General features: G+C 38.8%; 2 protein-coding genes across 29 annotated transcripts in view; one reads left to right on the top strand and one right to left on the bottom strand.

The window, feature by feature from the left end:
• Positions 1–19393, bottom strand: part of LOC100334018 (equilibrative nucleoside transporter 2) — a 112278-nt gene that overhangs the window by 28243 nt on the left and 64642 nt on the right. The window lies entirely within an intron of this gene.
• mpdz (multiple PDZ domain crumbs cell polarity complex component) overlaps positions 1–19393 on the top strand; it is a 109042-nt gene that overhangs the window by 53658 nt on the left and 35991 nt on the right. For 10 of the 28 annotated variants that reach the window (XM_017357164.4, XM_073907631.1, XM_009303673.5 and 7 more), the window contains exons 18-25: positions 925–1035; positions 3200–3358; positions 4777–4882; positions 7343–7541; positions 10190–10231; positions 15435–15530; positions 15615–15701; positions 18061–18238. In XM_017357164.4, the coding sequence (XP_017212653.1) occupies positions 925–1035; positions 3200–3358; positions 4777–4882; positions 7343–7541; positions 10190–10231; positions 15435–15530; positions 15615–15701; positions 18061–18238 (978 nt within the window). The remainder of the gene's footprint in view (positions 1–924; positions 1036–3199; positions 3359–4776; positions 4883–7342; positions 7542–10189; positions 10232–15434; positions 15531–15614; positions 15702–18060; positions 18239–19393) is intronic. The other 18 variants (XM_073907647.1, XM_073907643.1, XM_073907642.1 and 15 more) reach the window with 3 other exon arrangements.

Below are 19393 nucleotides of genomic sequence, written 5' to 3'. Positions count from 1 at the left end.
GGCATTTATCGCCTTTTGCAACAAAACTTAAATATATATATATATATATATTGTGAAATGATATTAAAGTTTAACCTTAACTGATAAACTGTAATAAATAGTGTATTATATATATATATATATATATATATATATATATATATATATATATATATATATATATATATATATATATATATAATATATATATATATATATATATATTGGTATCAAAAATTGTAACTCATTAAAAAAACAACAAGTAATTGCTCCCAAAGTCCACTTTTACGGCTAATGGTCTAATGTGATTCAATGATCTATGCTAAGCTAATCTAAAAGTGTTCCAGTCAGACCTGGAGATTGCCTGAATGGATTAAAAAATGGTAAAACTCAGGTTGCATTGACAATCCAACACAATGGGCAGCACAATGAACACATTTTATAAGTGGTCAGAAACTTGTGAATAACTCATGAAAGAATCAAGTCACGTTAAAATCAAGCACACCATTGCTTTTCTTGTGAAATTTCTAATAAGTTTGATGTGTCACATGACCCTCTTCCTATTGACAAAACAAAAGTTGTATCCAAGATGGCCGACTTCAAAATGGCCACCATGGTCACCACCCATCTTGAAAAGCTTTCCCCCTCACATATACTAATGTGCCACAAACAGGACGTTAATATCACCAACCATTCCCATTTTATTAAGGTGTATCCATATAAATGGCCCACCCTGTGTATTACTGATGTAATTAGAAAAAAAAGTGGAGTGTTCCTTTAATTCGTAAAGTAAATCCTGCATGAGTCAGCAGATTGTGACAATCTCACTCATATGGCTAATGGTCTAATACGATGCAATGATCTATGCTAAGCTAAGCTAAAAGTGCTCCTAGAATACGGCTTCATCAGTGAACGAGCAGAGCTGACGGTTCCCTGTGTTCACAGGCGGAGGATGAGGATGGCTCTTCCTCCATGCTCTCGGCTCTGCTGCTGACGGAGATCTGTCATGATGATGATGATGGTGGTGAAGTTGTTTTCCGCGCTGAGCCTGCAGTGGTCAGTGCTCATAAAAGCATGTTATTAGTGCAACGTTCTTGTAGGAGCGAGATCTGAAATCTGTAAGCCTTTATATGTGATACAAAGCATGCTGCTTTACTTACTCAGAGCACAGATATCTAATATGCTTAAGTCAAGAAGCATTTTACAAGATCAATATTGGGTTGTTTTCAGAATGAATGTGCCAAAATTAAAGGTGCAGTATGATTGGATAAGCTGACATTGTGCGGGTTAAACGACCAAAACAAAGACAGCTGTTCCGGCACGTAACACACATTCTCAAAGCAGAATATCTGACTTCAGCATTGTTCTTCAGATAAACAAGAATGCTCACTGAGCATGTTTCTAAATATCTGCAAACATATTTAGTATTTTTATGCTTTAGAAGAGTCGAAAACTTACATACAGCACCTTTAAAGTAGATTTGGAATAAGTATTTGTGTGTGTATGTGTGTGTGTAATGCATTATACCAGTGGTTCTCAAACTGTGGTACGTGTAACACTAGTGGTAGGCGGGCTTCTTTCTAGTGGTACGCGGAGGAATGAAATATGGCATGTACATGCTACATATGTTTCAAAATTTATCAAAAATGATTTATATAGTATGCCATATATTTCTGAGGTAATTTGCCACATTTTTTTAACTGTGCAGAGTTGTAGCTGCTTTACTGGGCCTACTATACTACTGTATTTCAATACTGCTCATTTTGGTGGTACTTGGAGAGACAATTTTTTTCTGAGGTGGTACTTGATGAAAAAAATTTGAGAACCACTGCATTATACATAAAGGGCTCTATTTTGACGGTCCATGTGCAAAACGCAGGGCGCAAATGCTTTCAGGGCGTGTCAGGACGCGTTTTTGCTAATTTAAGGACGGGAAATTTGCCTTGCGCTTCGGCGCATGTTCTAAAAGGGTTGAGTTTATTTTCTTAATGAGTTATAGGTGTGTTTTGAGAATAAACCAATAAGAGTCTCATCTCCCATTCCCTTTAAGAGCCAGCTGCGTCACGCCAAGAGCGCATTCACTATTTACAGGACGTAAAGTAAGTCTAAGTGGAAAAACTGAGCATTTCACTAGCAAACAGTTCACAGTGTTTTAACAGAAAACTGTTAAACAGAGCATCTACTGCGTGAGAATGAGAGATAATGGATCACTTTCACTTTAACTCTTGTATACGGAAACCTTTACGCACAGACATCAATTAGCCTATAAATAAATACTTTCGTTTGTTAAGCGCAAATATTCATTTCAAAACTATTTGTAAATTCAGTTCTAATCTCCAGCAAACGAATAAATGAATAATAATGACCAAGTGTGCTCAAAAACCTGAGTTATATCCTAAAACACATGCTGTGCCCCATATGGTCTAAAACCTGACAGGTGGACAAATCTAAGCTTGTTTTTAATAAAACAAATATAAATATGGATATAATAAATAATACTGCTAATAATAATAACATTATACAAAAGCAGATTGTTATGAATGAACTGAAAAAGCCTCCCGAGATGAAGAAGACATGAAGGCGGTGATTTTTCATATTTATGTCGGCTAGAAAATAATATGTTTTGTAATATTTTAATCCTTTATATTTATATTCTATATCTATTCTTATTATATCCTATATATATCCTTAATATTTACATTTTTTCATATGTAAAGATATTTGCCTATTGCTCTCTTGTGTGTATTAAGCAGTGTGTAAGCGAGGTGCAACTCTGCACCGGAGTTTAGACCGGGTTAGTTTTGGTCTAATGAAAAATCTACTATAGTTTCTGAAAATAGCAACGCGCCAGCGGTCAGAACGCCTTCCTTTATAGAGCAGAACGCCTATGGGCGCACAAATGAGCGCTAATGCATTTGCTATTTAAACAGCGTAGCGCAACGCCTCAAAACCTCTCTTGCGGCAAGCTGAAACTACCAAAAGACTACTGCGCTGTGCCCTGCGCCACACTGCGCCAGGTGTATGATAGGGCCCAAAGGCTTCAAGTATAGCATTACACATTTAGGTTTATGTTTAGTAAAAGATCCATCTTGACATCACTAAAAGCTCATTGAAATTGCATGATGCTTTTATTTGGTGGTTATCCTAACACACTCTCTAACATGTAGCATCTTTTTTCCTACCGTTGTTATAATTTTCACCTCCATACCTTCGTCTCCAGATCGACTCCAGTGATTTAGATCTGTCTGATGAGAAAGCGTTTGAGCGCCACTTTCTGGAGGAGGAAGAGGAAAATCAGCAGTCGATGATCGCTGAACACGGCAGTTTCTGCAGCGCTGATCTGACCTATCAGACAAACAGACACACCTCCACACTGCAGGTATGCATATCTAGCAGCCAATCACATTCAAACACGCTCAACTCACATCCAATCAGATAAGCGGACACGCCTCCACACTGCAAATATGCACATTCATCAGCCAATCACATTTAAACATGCACAACTCACATCCAATCAGATAAGCAGACACGCCTCCACACTGCAAATATGCACATCCATCAGCCAATCACATTCAAACATGCACATCTCACATCCAATAAGATAAGCACACCTCCACACCGCATGTATACTCATCCGGCAGCCAATCACATTCAAACCTGCACAACTCACATCCAATCAGATAAGCAGACACGCCTCCAAATATGTATATTCAACAGCCAATCACATTTAAAACACACACATCTCACATCCAATCAGAAAAGGAGACACGCCTACACACCGCAGGAATGCTTATCCAGCAGCCAATCACATTTAAACATGCACAACTCACATCCAATCAGACGAGCAGGCACACTTCCCCACTGCAGGTATGCACATCCAGCAGCCAATCACATTCAAACATGCACAACTCGCATCCAATCAGATAAGCAGACACGCCTACACACCACAAACATGCACATCCAGCAGCCAATCACATTCAAACACGCACAACTCGCATCCAATCAGATAAGCAGGCACCCCTCCACACTGCAGGTATGCACATCCAGCAGCCAATCACATTCAAACATGCACAACTCGCATCCAATCAGATAAGCAGACACGCCTACACACCACAAACATGCACATCCAGCAGCCAATCACATTCAAACACGCACAACTCGCATCCAATCAGATAAGCAGGCACCCCTCCACACTGCAGGTATGCACATCCAGCAGCCAATCACATTCAAACATGCACAACTCGCATCCAATCAGATAAGCAGACATGCCTACACACCACAAACATGCACATCCAGCAGCCAATCACATTCAAACATGCACATCTCGCATCCAATCAGATAAGCAGGCACCCCTCCACACTGCAGGTATGCACATCCAGCAGCCAATCACATTCAATCATGCACAACTCCTATATTGACCATATAAACTAATAGACTAAATTGGCCGTAGTGTATGAGCGCAAGAGTGTATGGGTGTTTCCCAATACTGGGTTGCAGCTGGAAGGGCATCAGCTGCGTAAAACATATGCTAGAATAGTTGGCGGTTCATTCCGCTGTGGTGACCCCTAATTAAAAAGGGACTAAGCTGAAGGAAAAGGAATGAATGAACTAAAGTGTTACTCATAATCAAACGTTCCAGCATCAGAGCAGTTTGGAATGGTTACGCTGTGTTTGTGTGGTGTTCTGCTGTCGTTTTCTGTGCTGGAGCTCGTCCCGCTGACCTCTTTCATCAGCGCGCCCTTGACTTCAGGCTTTGATGTGCTGTCTGATGAGGATTTTGACCTTTTCTCCTCACAGGAAGAGGATTTTCTTCCAGATCAGACAGCGGATGAGAGCCAGCAGATAAACGGCACCGCGGGCTTCCAGAGGACCATCACTGTGGTCAAGGGCAATGCCAGCCTGGGTAAGACAAAAACTCTTCATCACAGGAATAAAACATAATAAAAATGTACCAAGTGGTGTTTATGGAGAGATTTTATCAACACATTTTGTAACTTAAAGAGCCTCTATTATACATTAAAATGGTCATATTTTTGGTTGTAAGGGTTTCCAACCACAGTCGAATATGCAGGCAAGGTCAAAAACACTTTCATGGTCTTATAATCTGCATTTATTTTTACCTAATCATCCAATTGTTCTGAGACTCATTTGTTCCCAAACCCCTCGCGAAGTTATTCTGCACTGATTAAACCAATGACAGCAACCCAGGCTCATTGTGGAAACGTAGTCCCGCGGACGTTTCTGGAGACCGCGGAATACGTCCCGGCGGGTACGTACGGCTGCAGTTTTTGTTTTCGCAAATCAGCGAGAGGCCGATGTTGTTCGCTTTTTCGCACCTCAGACGCCTCTCACGAGTGTGGTTCGCGGCCGCGCTGTTCTCGCGTGAACCCACCGGAGGCCGCTGTCCGGATGATTGACTGCGCGACTGGCCAATCGGCCGACCCGCCCTCCTCCTTCCCTGAACCCAACCAATTTTACCGATCGACCCGCTCGCTTCCCTAAACCCGAGCAACAGTTTACAAAACCCGTCCAAAAAAATAAAAGCCCCGATTTTTTTTTTCTACCGCATTTACGAATTTCACCGCGTTCTCACCCGGTCACTCGTACACTTAATTTTTGGGATTCTGTTTTCGTCTTACCTGATTGCTGGAACCGCTCTTACCTGGACTCAAAACCGGTCGCCGTGGTCAACTCCTCTCCGCATCTTGAGCCTGCCGAAGTTACACGGTGAGCTGAGTGGACAAACGGGTTGCAGCGGGGAAGCCCTCCACAAGGAGGTAAGGCAAGCGCGAAAGGGAACGGCATCACACCGCCCCGCAGCGTTCGCTTGAATAAAATTAATGCAGCCGTACGTACCCCCCGGGACATATTCCGCTGTCTCCAGAAACGTCCGCGGGACTACGTTTTCAGAATGAGCTTGGGTTGGTGATTTATGTAGCTGGAGGTACGTATGGCTGCATTTCATTTTTTAAGCGAACGCTAGGGGGCGGTGTGACGCCGTTCCTTTTCGCGCTCGCCGTCTGGCCACTAACCTCCATGTGGAGGGCTTTCCCGCCGCAACCAATTTGTCCGGTTAGCTCGTCGTGTACGTCGGCGAAGTTGAGAAGCAGAGGGGAGCTGACCACGACGACGGTTATTGGGGTACGTTATCAGAATGAGCCTGGGTTGTGAATATACTTATGTGTGAACTCACTGTCAGTTTATAAGACACTTAATTGCATTAATTGACCTAATCAGCAATGGATATGAGAAATGAAGTGCCAAATGCTACAAGACACTTGACACTTGCAAAAATAACTGTGAATATGGATTAAAATACAAAGTATAATAAATATGAGGGCAATATTTCTCACTGTATTCATGCACCTGGTAATGTAATGGTATGTTTCCCCAGGCTGCTGGTCTTCAGGTCTTCATTTTGCATTTCACTAAATATCCACATTTGTATTTTTGGCGATGGGATCATTGAGCAGTGGTTTGGGATGCTTTATCCCGGAGCAGCAGTTTAAGGCCGTCTGCTTTCACCATTAGTCTATTAAAATTTCATATGAGGGTTTTCTACATTCATTTGAGGACGCTTAGCAGCCGTTTACAGCCAGACTCTGCTTTACTATCACAGATGCTGACCCACTCCGCTTCCTGATCTACGTTTACAAAGTAATCTACATTTATAGGAACACTAGTTTTTTATTTTATTTTTTATTTTTTGGAAGTAGGGTAATTTACAGCTTTCCTAGAGTTAGAGAGTTGAGTTTTATCATATGAGTCCATTCAACTGATCTCTGGGTCTGGCGAAAACCCTTTTAGCTTAGCTTAGCATACATAATTGAAACGGATTAGACCATTAGCATCTCACTCAAAAACGAAAGATATTTTGATAATTTTCCTATTTAAAGCTTGATTAGTCCATTTATTCATCAGGGGTCGGCACAGTGGAATGAACCGCCAACTTATCCAGCGTATGTTTTACACAGTGGATGCCTTTCCAGCTGCAACCCAGTACTGAGAAACACCCATACACACTCATTCACACACACACACTACAGCCAATTTAGTTCATCAGTTCCCCTTTTGCACATGTGTTTGGACTGTGGGGGAAACCAGACTCCACTAAAAAAATGCCAACTGGCCCAGCCAAGACTCGAACCAGCGACCTTCTTGCTCTGAGACCACAGTGCTAACCACTGAGCCACCATGCCACCAAGTTAAACTTTGTATAACTAAAAAGATTTTTGATTAAACTTAGTTGAAGTAACATAAAACCCTTTGTTTCCGTGACTTCTTGTCATGCAGTGTAGTTTGACCAAGCAGTAAGCTCATTGTTTGGAGTGCAGACTGTGATGTTTGCAGTGGTGTTTTTTAGGAATGACGGTGTGCGCGCTGAAGGACGGTCCAGGGATGTTGATCCGCAGCATCATTCACGGCGGCTCCATCAGTCGGGACGGCCGGCTGCGGGTCGGGGATCTGATTCTAGCCATTAATGGAGAGCTGACGGGGAATCTGACCAATGCACAGGCCAGAGCCATGCTGCGCAGACACTCTCTGATCGCATCGGACATGGGGTGAGAAACACTCAAACACTCCTGTTCAACACTGGAATAAAAAACATCCGGTTGTTTTATTAAAAAATTCAATCTTTTTTTTTTTTTACTTATAATTATTATAATTTTAATTTATAAGTAGCTGTTTATTAATAGCTTATAGAATAGGTATTGGGTAGGTTTAGGGATGTTGAATAACATAACATAATAACATACTTGGATATAAGATAATAAGATCATGATAATGTCATACTAAGACCATAAGTGTTAATAAACAGTTAATATCTTAATGTTAGGAAGGTGATAAGACAGTAGTTATGGTGTGAGTTTGGTACTTAAACTAAGGTGTTACCCAGTCAATTAACAGTTTCTCTTCATTTATGGTTATGCAGTCATACATAAGTGCAACTTTTATCAGTTGCTCTGCTCACATTAAATGTTGAAAATACATTTCTGAGTTTAATAAAGTGACATTTTAGTGGTCTGAAGCAGTATATTGTATAAGAAATAGGTCAGTCTACTGAATTGGCCTCTTTTGTTGTGGAAAAAATGTCTAAAAAAACAATTTCTTGTGAGAGAAACTTTCAAACACTCCTGTTTTACACTGTAGAAAACATGGTCACACTTTATTTTAATGTACACTTGACACAATTTTTGAACTTTTAACGGATAAATATTTCATAACGTAAACTTATGAATATTTAAACTTATTATTAGCTGCTTTTTAATAGTTAATACAGTAGGTATTGGGTAGGGTTAGGGATTATGGAATACGAATATAGTTTATAAGTGCTAATAAACAGTTAATATGTTAGTAATAGTGAATTTTATTAACATTTTAGTAATAAATGTCTAAAAACACACTCTTGTTTAATACTGTAAAAATGGTCACACATTATTTTAATGTACAACTCATACTAATTTTGGACTTTTAGCTCATTAAATGTCTGATTAGCTGCTTATTAATAGTTAATACAATAAGGGATGTGGAATAAGATTATACTTTATAAGTGATAATAAACAGTTAATATCTTAATATTAGGCAGTTAATAAGACAGTAGTAATGGTATGTATTATTATCTAAGCTTAAGTGTTTCCCCGTTAATTAACAGTTACTTTTTAGGACTTTTATCTCTTGATCGGTTAAGTTTTGATGCTGAAAGGTCATCTCTGTGCTTTAAAAATGTGACTTTTACTGACATTTTAGTAGTTTGAAGCAGTATATTGTTTAAGAAACGTGTCGTTCTACTGAATTGGCCTCTTTTTTGTGGAAAAATCTCTAAACAAACTATTTCTTGTTAGAGAAACTTTCAAACACTCCTGTTTTACACTGTAGAAAACATGGTCACACTTTATTTTAATGTACACTTGACACAATTTTTGAACTTTTAGCTCAATAAACTTATTATTAGCTGCTTTTTAATAGTGAATACAGTAGGTATTGGGTAAGGTTGGGGATTGTGGAATACGAATATAGTTTATAAATGCTAATAAACAGTTAATATGTTAGTAATAGTGACTTTTATTAACATTTTAGTAATAAATGTCTAAAAACACACTCTTGTTTAATACTGTAAAAATGGTCACACATTATTTTAATGTACAATTCATACTAATTTTGGACTTTTAGCTCAATAAATGTCTAATTAGCTGCTTATTAATAGTTATTACAATAAGGGATGTGGAATAAGATCATACTTTATAAGTGATAATAAACAGTTAATATCTTAATATTGGTCAGTTAATAAGACAGTAGTAATAGTATGCATTAGTTTCTAAGCTTAAGTGTTTCCCTGTTAATTTACAGTTGCTTTTTAGGACTTTTATCTCTTGATCTGTTGAGTTTTGATGCTGAAAGTTCATCTCTGTGCTTTAAAAATGTGACTTTTACTGACATTTTAGTAGTTTAAAGCAGTATGTTGTTTAAGAAACGTGTCGTTCTACTGAATTGGCCTCTTTTGGTGTGAAAAAATGTCTAAAAAAACAATTTCTTGTGAGAGAAACAGCAGAACTAAACTAAATACAGTCTCCATCCGAATGAGTTTGAGCTTAATTGTTTAACATCATCAGGAAAATAACATTTTCTTCATGCTTGTATTCAAAATATTTCTTTTTATTATATATATATTTGTCTTTGGAAACCCAAAATGTAAAAAGGTAAATTTGCAAACATAAAAAACTTACTTCTCCAGTTTTGTCTTGGTCTTGTTTCTACTCCATATATCTAAAAGATCTTAAATCAAAAAGCATTTTCTAGACAAAGAAATGTTTTGTCTGCTTATCATTCATCTGTTAAAATGAAGTGAGTAAATAATGAAATAACCTGCAGTTGGTGTTAGCTGAAAAGTCTTAGCTGAAAACTATAAATGTGAGCACTCTGATCCGTTCATCTAACGCACAGGTGTCAAACTCAGTTCCTGGAGGGCCGCAGCTCTGCACAGTTTAGTTCCAACCCTATTTAAACACACCTGATCAAACTAGCTGAGTCCTTCAGGCTTGTTTGAAACCTACAGGTAAGTGTGTTGGAGCAGGGTTGGAACTAAACTGTGTAGGGCTTCGGCCCTCCAGGAATTGAGTTTGACACCCCTGATCTAATGTAATTCCATCATTGACGCAGTGAAGAGTGATTGAGCGTGTGTGTGCGTGTGTAAATGCTCTTGCGTCTCCAGATCCACAGGTGCAGCAGGTGAAGAGCTCAGCCTCATCTCTGTGTGAGTACAGCCTTCATCTGGGCTTGATTCTCGCTGTCTGATCTTCGACTCACACTCCGTTTCTTCTGCATTCTGGCCCATCGCTGCAGTTTTTACAACTCAGGCTTGTTGGAGATATGTGCCCTGGGCTACATTTTTGAGAACCGAGAAATATGTACATGTATATTATTTGCTTGCAGTTTTTGTTGGACGCTACATACATTTAACACACAAATACAATTCATTAAATATGTACACATAGACATCAATTAGTTAAAGTTATTAGGGTGGCACGGTGGCTCAGTGGTTAGCACTGTTGCCTCACAGCAAGAAGGTTGCTGGTTTGAGTCCCAGCAGGGTCAGTTGGCATTTCTGTGTGGAGTTTGCATGTTCTCCCCGTGTTGGCGTGGGTTTCCTTTGGGTGCTCTGGTTTTCCCCACAAGTCTAAACACATGCGCTATAGGTTTTTTGAGAGTGTGTGTGAATGTGAGAGTGTATGGGTGTTTCCCAGTACTGGGTTGCTGCTGGAAGGGCATCCGCTGCGTAAAGCATATCCTTCCGCTGTGGCGACCCCTGATAAATAAAAGGACTGAGCCCAAAAAAAAGAGTGAATTAATTAAATTGAAACTAATTTACTAATTAAAACTAATTAAATTGAGACCACTGGAGATTTTTGACTCTCAAATATGTTACTGGGCACATTTTCTTATATGTGGCATTTTGCATGAATCCACAAGAGGGCGCACATGTAATGTAAATGTAAATGTGTACATTTATCCCATTCTCAACGTCTTTCTAGTGCTTGTCTGTGTAGGAAGCCGGTCAGCTTGATATCGACTGACTTGCACCCTTCCTCAAACCCAATCCTAAACCCTTACCCCTAATCCACCCTTCCTTAAACGTTAACCCTTGCCTTAAAGCACCCTAAAACTGTCGGCCCACGGGCCATTTACAGCCCACCCTCCTCTTCCCTCCGGCCTGCAGTTCGCAGACGCCCCCTGCTCTTCAGTTCGCAATCGTCTCTCTCCTCCCACGTGTACTTCAGTCCGCGACTGTCAACCAGCCCCCCTCCCACCTTCTTAAGTTTCTTAAGTTTGCGATCCCCCTCCACTTTTCATTCTCACGACTGTCAACCAGACCCACCCCCCCTCCGCACCCCCAACCACCGCTCTTCAGCTCTGTTCAGTTTTCTCAGCACATGCCTCTTATAAAGTGTCTGTACAGTACTGACCCAAACCCCACCTTCCGGCCTTTACTTCACACGATCGCAAGCATTACTTACGGATGTTAAGACGGCCCCTTCTATCATTTGTCAGTCTCCGAAATGGCCCCCCGCCAAATAGAGTTTGAGACCCCTGCCTTAAAGGGATTTTGGCACAGCATGAAAAGTAACAGATGTTGTCGGTGCTGTCAAACCACCACCTAGCTTTTGTTTTCCACATAAAATGCAGCCATATGTACCCTCATGCACATATTTCTCAGTTCTCAAAAATGTAGCCCTGTGCACATATTCCCGACAAGCATGTGTTCGTTTTTCTGAGTGTTTGGGGCTCACGCTGCTTTTCATTCTGCTCTAATCACTAAAACTGGAATCAGTGTTACTTTAATTTTTTACTTTAACCTGTACTCATCCTCGTCTGCTTTCAGCCTGCATGGTTTTCTTTCTTCCGCTGAATGCACTGACATTTACACTGTGCGGTACACTTCTGTGAGTAATAAACAGGATATTTCACCCAAAAATGATATTTACTAGGCATTAACTGGTAAACAAAGGAGATGCAGAATATATTTTGAAGAACTGATGGCATCGATTGATTAGCATTGTAAAAATGACATTTATTTTCATAATACGACTACTTTCATTATAGTCATAATATATAACAAAAACTGCAAATACAGTTCTGAAAAAGCTATAAGCATGTTATAAAATGAACTTTTATGAACTTTTTAAACCTTTTTTAATTGACAAATGTACAAAGAAGAGATTTTCAGGGTTATTCAACCTTTTTTTGAGTGTGTTTCATCCATCAAAATGTTTTGTGCTTACCAAATGTGTTTAAGTTAGTCGGAAAAAAAAACCCTGGAAATCTGATCTCTGTGCTTTTGTCAATAGAACAACAGTCAATTAACAAAATTAAAGAATTAAAGGTGCTGTATTAAAGATTTTGACTTTTCTAAACCATAAAAACAACATGATATGTTTGCAGATATTTAAGAAACACGCCAACATTCTTGTTTATCTGAAAAACAATGCTGAAGTCAGATATTCGGCTTTGAAAATGTAAGTTACATGTCAGAACAGCTGTCTTTATTTTGGTCTTTTAACCCAAAGCCAGTTTAATTATATTTCAGCACTTCGGGTTGCCTTGGTGGAAAACCATTTATTTTATTCATTTAGACAGGAAGACTCTTTAAGTGTGCATCCGTGACCAAAATGCGCCCTCTGGTGGATAGTACCAGACTTCGAAATGAGACGCAGATTCAGAGTTCCACATGAGGTGGTTATTAATTAGCTAATGAAATAAATATTATGACCGTAAACATTAGGTGAGCAGGTAACACTGTAACCCTGTGTCCTAACAACACGCTACATGAGGAGATTTGCAGAGATGAGCAATGTGACTGTTTGCACCAGACGAAACATGACAGAAATGTAAACACAGCCATTCAGAAGCACAGAATAGTGCACTCGCTGCACTCCAGCCAAATGGTAAGGTTTATAATCTCATTAATACATATTAAACCTCTTTAACATTATTAAATGTAGATGCTGAATCACTGATATGTGTTGGTTTTGAGTCTAAAGGTCAATTTTAAATGGTTTATTATTGTTTCCATATCTGAGGTGAACTATCTGCTGCTGCTTTCAGTAGTACGGCAATAAATGTAATGTAAAATGACATTCAAACTGACATTATTAGCATTTAACACTGAATAAAGCACATGAGCTGTTCCTGAGCTGATCATTGTCATAGTTTTGTAATGTTGTTCAGCTGTGAGAAATAGAAGCCGTTTCTAAAAGATCAATTCGAGGTGTTGGTTAGGACAAAGAAATCCTTTTAATATAGAAAATATTCTGTCTATCGCTTATCAGTGCTTTTATTCAGAACATGACATAAATCAGCCTTTAAGCTTGACCGGCAGACTCAAGTTCAAGTTCATTTCTTGTTGGTCGTCAATCTGGAAATCTGGCAACCTGCACTTGCATTTGTTTTGATGCAGGAGTGCAATACCTAGTTCAACCACTGGGTGTCAAACGTACATACCGCACTTTTAACGATTGATTTTATTGCATTTTACAAATTGTGCCTACTTTGTCGTAACTAGAGTCATGTGGTCACCAGCATTGCTCAAAATATCTTCCTTCGTGTTTTAAAACATACACTGGCTACCAAATAAAACTATATTTTCGATAAATCTTTGCACCAAAGTTGGAGTAGCGCCTCTACTTTTAACCCAAATAATTAACTTCACCAGGAAATCAAGTTTTTTTTTCACACAAATTTCTAGTTAAGTCAATTATTTGGGTAGAAAGTGTGTCAGTGGAAGGGTTTTATTTCAACTCATGTTCACTTAGAAGCTATTATGTGAAAATTACTTTTATAAGGGGTTCAAAAAGTTGTATGTCAGCAGTGTGTGATTATAACCGGTTCTAATGGTAATAGAGTATTAATTGTATTGTTTATAATTAGACTTGATATAAACAGTTTTTGATTGACATTCTCCCTTTGTAGGTGTCATCAGAGGGAGGAAAGCCCCGCCCACTAATGACCATCTCTCTCTCATTAGCATAGAACATTAGACCTGTTTTGAACTATGCTGTCACATTCGCATTTGTAGCTCTGCCCTCTTTTAAAAATACCACAATCTCGTTAGCATTTAATGCGACAGTCACCAAAACAGCACAATTAGGATCAAAAGCAGTTTTAAAGAGTTATAAAAGATTATTTGTGTGGTATTTTGAGCTGAAACTTCACACACTACAGACATCAGAGGCTAATAATAGGTCATCTTTAAAGCGGAAGTGTGTAAGTTGTGCACCAGAGCTTTACCAAACACAAATAATGACCGTCACATCATTGTTATTTTCGTAGACTTGCTTATAGTGTCATATTCACACTCTTCTCCGAGAGGAGAGCTCTTCAATTCCGGCTGTGTCATTTCAGCCGCCGTATGAATTTTGATAGGCACATAATTGTACTGCACAGTGTTTCGACCCGGCTGATTTTAAACTCTCACATTCCAGTCAAACTCAAGGATGCTGCGTCTCGCTTTCAGCAGGATGTTGTTTCCGTGGTAACATGAGTTCTGTCCTCGAGTGGCTGTTAACATCGCAGGCCTGCGTCTGCACTAACATCATGTGCTTGAGTTCTTCATCTTTTATTAACATCCTTCTCGTGTCAGCTGTTGGATTTCCAGCCATTGATTCTGCTTTATTAATGAAGTGAACGTGAACATTTGACTGCTGTGATCCCTGTGTTGATTTCTGCTCATGCATGCGGGGAATTGTTCAGAAATGATATTTGATTTGCCTCCATTAGATCTGTCATCTTCACTTACAACGAACTGATCGAGCAAATAAGCTTTTTTGATCTGGAAACAGAAATAATTCAAAGTAAATCAGCAGGCTTGCTGTTGGCTACACTTTTATTTGGTTTGAATTTTTAGATGCAATGCAAAATGCAATTATTTATTTACTAACCAACAAAACGCCAGCTGTTAATGACAATCACAAAGTTGGTTAATTATGAAACATATTTATAACGTTAGAATATATCTTTATTTCCAAAATAAACAAGTAACACTTGTGTCATTTGCATGCCTCCGATGATGGCGGAAACTGAACTGAATTTTGCAAGTATTTTTTGCACGTAAGGAAGGCAAAATTCTGTTCAGTTTACACCATTAATTAGCTGATTAATTAACGCCGTTAATTAACTGATTAATAATTCCACCTGCAAATATGGAGACAGAGATGTTTGGTCTATCCTCGGATTTTAAATGTTGAAAATGTAAACGCATGTAAGAGTGTATGTGTGCCATTGTACACCTGTCATGTTGTTGACTGACTTCCCGGAGTGTTTGGATTTATATTGCTTTGCCTATTCTTCCGAATCCATATATAAGCATAAATATGTGTGTGTGTGTGTGTGTGTGTGTGTGTGTGTGTGTGTGTGTGTGTGTGTGTGTGTGTGTGTGTGTGTGTGTGTGTGTGTTTGTGCAGGATCACGTATGTTCCTGCAGAATATTTAGAGGAATACCGAGCAAGCGTGCAGCCCCAGAGTGACGATATCTCTGATGGAAAAAGCGGCTCTCAACTGTACGGTCAGCACTTAAATGCTTCTGCACTCACTCTGAGCTGCGGAATGAAAATAAAATGAGAGTTTTGTGTTTGTGTGTTTAGTCAGACACTGTCAGATCTTCCAGAGAGAGAGGATGGAGAAGGACAGGAGAGCGAACGACAAGCCAACAACTGGAATCTGCCTCGCAGGTGAAACGCAGGACCATTTTATTAGGACCATTATGTGAGGAATAATTGGCCATTGATTATTAGAAAACAATGCACACCGTGAAGCTGTGAAAGAACCTAAACCATTCAGTGTAGTGATATGGAGCTGTAATGCACTCAAAACCTGCCGGAACCACTTTAGCTGTGTGTTTATATGAAAATAAATGCACACCTTAGAATTCTCATCTGCCAGAATCCAGCGATTCAAGTATTGTTTTGAACTTGTTTCACAGGAGCCCTTTAATCCATTTGGAGCCAAAATTGGTGCATTTGTTTGGGAGAGTCTAAAGATCAGTCTGAGCAGTTTTAGACTCGATCAATCAAACCTTGTTCTTGAAACATAATTTTTTTTACACCATCATGTTACGTTACAAAATTAATAATTGTTTTGGGATTCTTACAGAATTGTTGTGCTATTAGCAGTTTTGTATGAAATGACCAAATATATAATGAATATTACTGAATATATTTAAGGAGGCATTTGCGATTGAGTTATAAGAAAACAATGCACAGCAAGTTGTCCACAATTTGAAGCATTCTTTTAGTAATTATGCGAACTGGAGTTAATTACTCTGCTTATACTCTGGTTTCTACAGATAAAGATACTGTTCAGATGTTGTATTTCAGTCATTTGTCAGATTTTTGTCCTCAAACTGCTCCTGTGTGTGGCACTAGTTTCTCACACATCTCCTCCAAAGCCTTCTGTTGTGTTTTGATGTGATTTCTGACTGTTGTAGCTGTGAAATAACTCTATCATTCAGTGTTGTATGAAGCTGTAATGCACTCAAAACCTGCCGGAACTACTTTAGCTGTGTGTTTGTTTGAAAGTAAAAGCACACCTTTGAATGCTCATCGGCCAGTCAGAATCAAGCATTTACAAAACCATATGTATTATTATGAACATGTTGTCTGCTGAGTCCACTGGAGCCCTTTAAACCATTTGGCGTCAAATTTGGTGCATTTATGTTGGCAAGTCTAAAGATCAGTCTGAGCAATTTTAGACTCCATCAATTAAATCTTGCTTTTGAAATGTAATTTATTACACATTGGCTTACATTAGCTGTGTGTTTAAATGAAAAAAAACTGCACACCTTTGAATGCTCATCGGCCTGAATCAAGCATTCAACCAAACCATAGTATAAGTATTATTTTGAATTTGTTCCACAGGAGCCCTTTAAACTATTTGGAGCCAAAATTGGTGCATTTGTTTGGGAGAGTCTAAAGATCAGTCTGAGCGGTCTTAGGCTCAATCAATCAAACCTTGTTCTTGAAACGTAATTTATTACACCGTCATCTTACGTTAGAAAATTAATAATTGTTTAAGGATTGCAACAGAATTTTTTTGCAGTCAGCAGTTTGCCATAAAAATACCAAAAATGCATTGTATATATTTGAAAATATATTTACATTAGTTATTTGGGTAATTAGTTATTTTCATATAATTATATTGGCAGTTCAAATATACACATATATTTATATCAATATTTGGGCAATCAAGAGAGCAGAGTACATTTAGTCAGAAAACAAATATTAATAATATATAAACAAGACACAATAGATGTTGCAAAAAACGAACACCTTTCCCACACTAAATTATATTACACGTTATATTCTCAATCAATGTCCTAAATGTATTTATCCTCAATCTGTGTTTTCATCCCTTATATGTGTGTGCATGTTCTCAACTATATTTTTAATTAGAAGCTGCGCTGTTTACAACATATATTTTATTGCAATTAGCATTTCAGCCCTAAATTGAAAACATTTTTTGTCCAAAATGACATCTCTAAATTTCCATTGCCATCTGCAGTCTCAACCTGCATCCGTCATTAGAGCTTAGTTTTACACTTTCTTAGTCTACGCTCAGATCCAGCTGGCAAAATTGATCAAAATACGTTTCATATGCCAAATGATTTCAGATTACCTTGTATAAGTCCATCTGATGTGACATCTTATATTCGAAAAACTTTGTCTAACTCTCACTCACCAAAATTGGCTTAATTGTGGATGAAATGCTGGATTTTCAGACCATGCCAGGTTATTACAGCGCACTTTACACTCAATCACTGGGGAAAACTCTTGGCTGATAATCAGAGCGTAGAGTGAAATCCCATAAGGCTCTGAATTTCTACCTTTTAGGAAAGAAACAGTAAACTGTTGAAGAAATATGTAAATGCCAATGACAATTAGTTTCATTTGTATAATGAAGTGGACGTCTTATCAGCGAGAACAGCTGTGGAGAAATAATGTAAACTCAGATTGATAATAAGCTTTGGCACGTTAAAGTTTCTCTCTTTGGTGAATGTTCCGTGTGTGTGTGTGTGTGTGTGTGTTTGTTCAGAGTTGAGCTGCTCAAGGAAGCTGGGAAATCTCTGGGCATCAGTATTGTTGGTGGGCGGGGCATGGGCTGTCGCCTTAGCAACGGGGAAGTGATGCGGGGCATCTTCATTAAACACATCTTGGAGGACAGTCCTGCAGGACGCAACGGCACTCTAAAGACTGGAGACAGGATTGTAGAGGTACATGAACACACACACACACACACACACACACACACTGAGTCTATGTAGCATACTTGATTCCTTAGTATGTACCGTAATATCAAAATGCAATCAAATTCACATCAAGCATGACTTCAAAAAACATTTCAAACATGCTAATTCATTTGATGACAAAACCTTGACGTCTATTTGACATCCACACATCGATGTTCTTCATTCATTCATTCATTTTTCTTTGGCTTAATCCCTGATTTGTCAGGAATCGCCACAGCAGAATGAACCACCAGCTATTCCAGCATATGTTTTATGTAGTGGATGCCCTTCCAGCTGCAGCCCAGTACTGGGAAACACCCATACACTCACATTCTCACACACACACTCATACACTACGGCCAATTTAGTTCAGCAATAGGGTAAATGCGGAGCTGGTGTTTCTTCCTATACTGATAAACTTCCGGTGACTGGTTATTGTGGGGTTTTTTTCCATTTTATACGGTTTCTTTCACAGCATTGATGTTGTAATGTCATTAAAATACAATCAGTAAAATAGACTTCAGCATTTATTTAGTTGCTTAATTATAAAACAAGACAAAATACCATTTACTCATACACACCCATCAGAATCGGCAAACTAGTGCAGAAGCTCCATTGAATATACTGGGGTAAAATAAATGCTCGTATTATAAAGACATGGCGGGGGAAATGTAATCAAATGCAGTGCTTCTTGTACAATCTGAGCCCCACTTCACATCGAATATCACTTAGGCCCCGTTTACACTGTCAGGTCTTGATGCCCAATTCCGATTTGTTGCCTAAATCTGATTTGTTTGCCTGTATGTTTACATGTTGTTTTAATTGTGACCCACATCTGATTCATGCGTTTACACTTGCCATACATTTTACGATGTCGCGCATGCATAAAGGCGGGTTCTAGCATCTGTGCCATGATGATATGTATAATCCATTAATAAATAGTATTGTTTTGTTTTCGTCTAAATATTGCGACCATCCACACAAAAATATTCTTATTATTTTATTGCTGTCGTACCATGGATATTTTCTCAAATTATCATTAAACGTGGAGCAAACAAATTACTAGATAAAATAAGAATTTAATCGGTTGTCATCAGTTAGCCGAGTCCTTGCCAGAAGCAGCCCGGACTCTACAGGCAG

The sequence above is a fragment of the Danio rerio genome, chromosome 7 (assembly GCF_049306965.1).
Source record: "Danio rerio strain Tuebingen ecotype United States chromosome 7, GRCz12tu, whole genome shotgun sequence".
NCBI classification, from domain to species: domain Eukaryota; kingdom Metazoa; phylum Chordata; class Actinopteri; order Cypriniformes; family Danionidae; genus Danio; species Danio rerio.
Note: the sequence above shows the minus strand (reverse complement) of the source record. Positions and strands in the feature narration are given on the sequence as shown.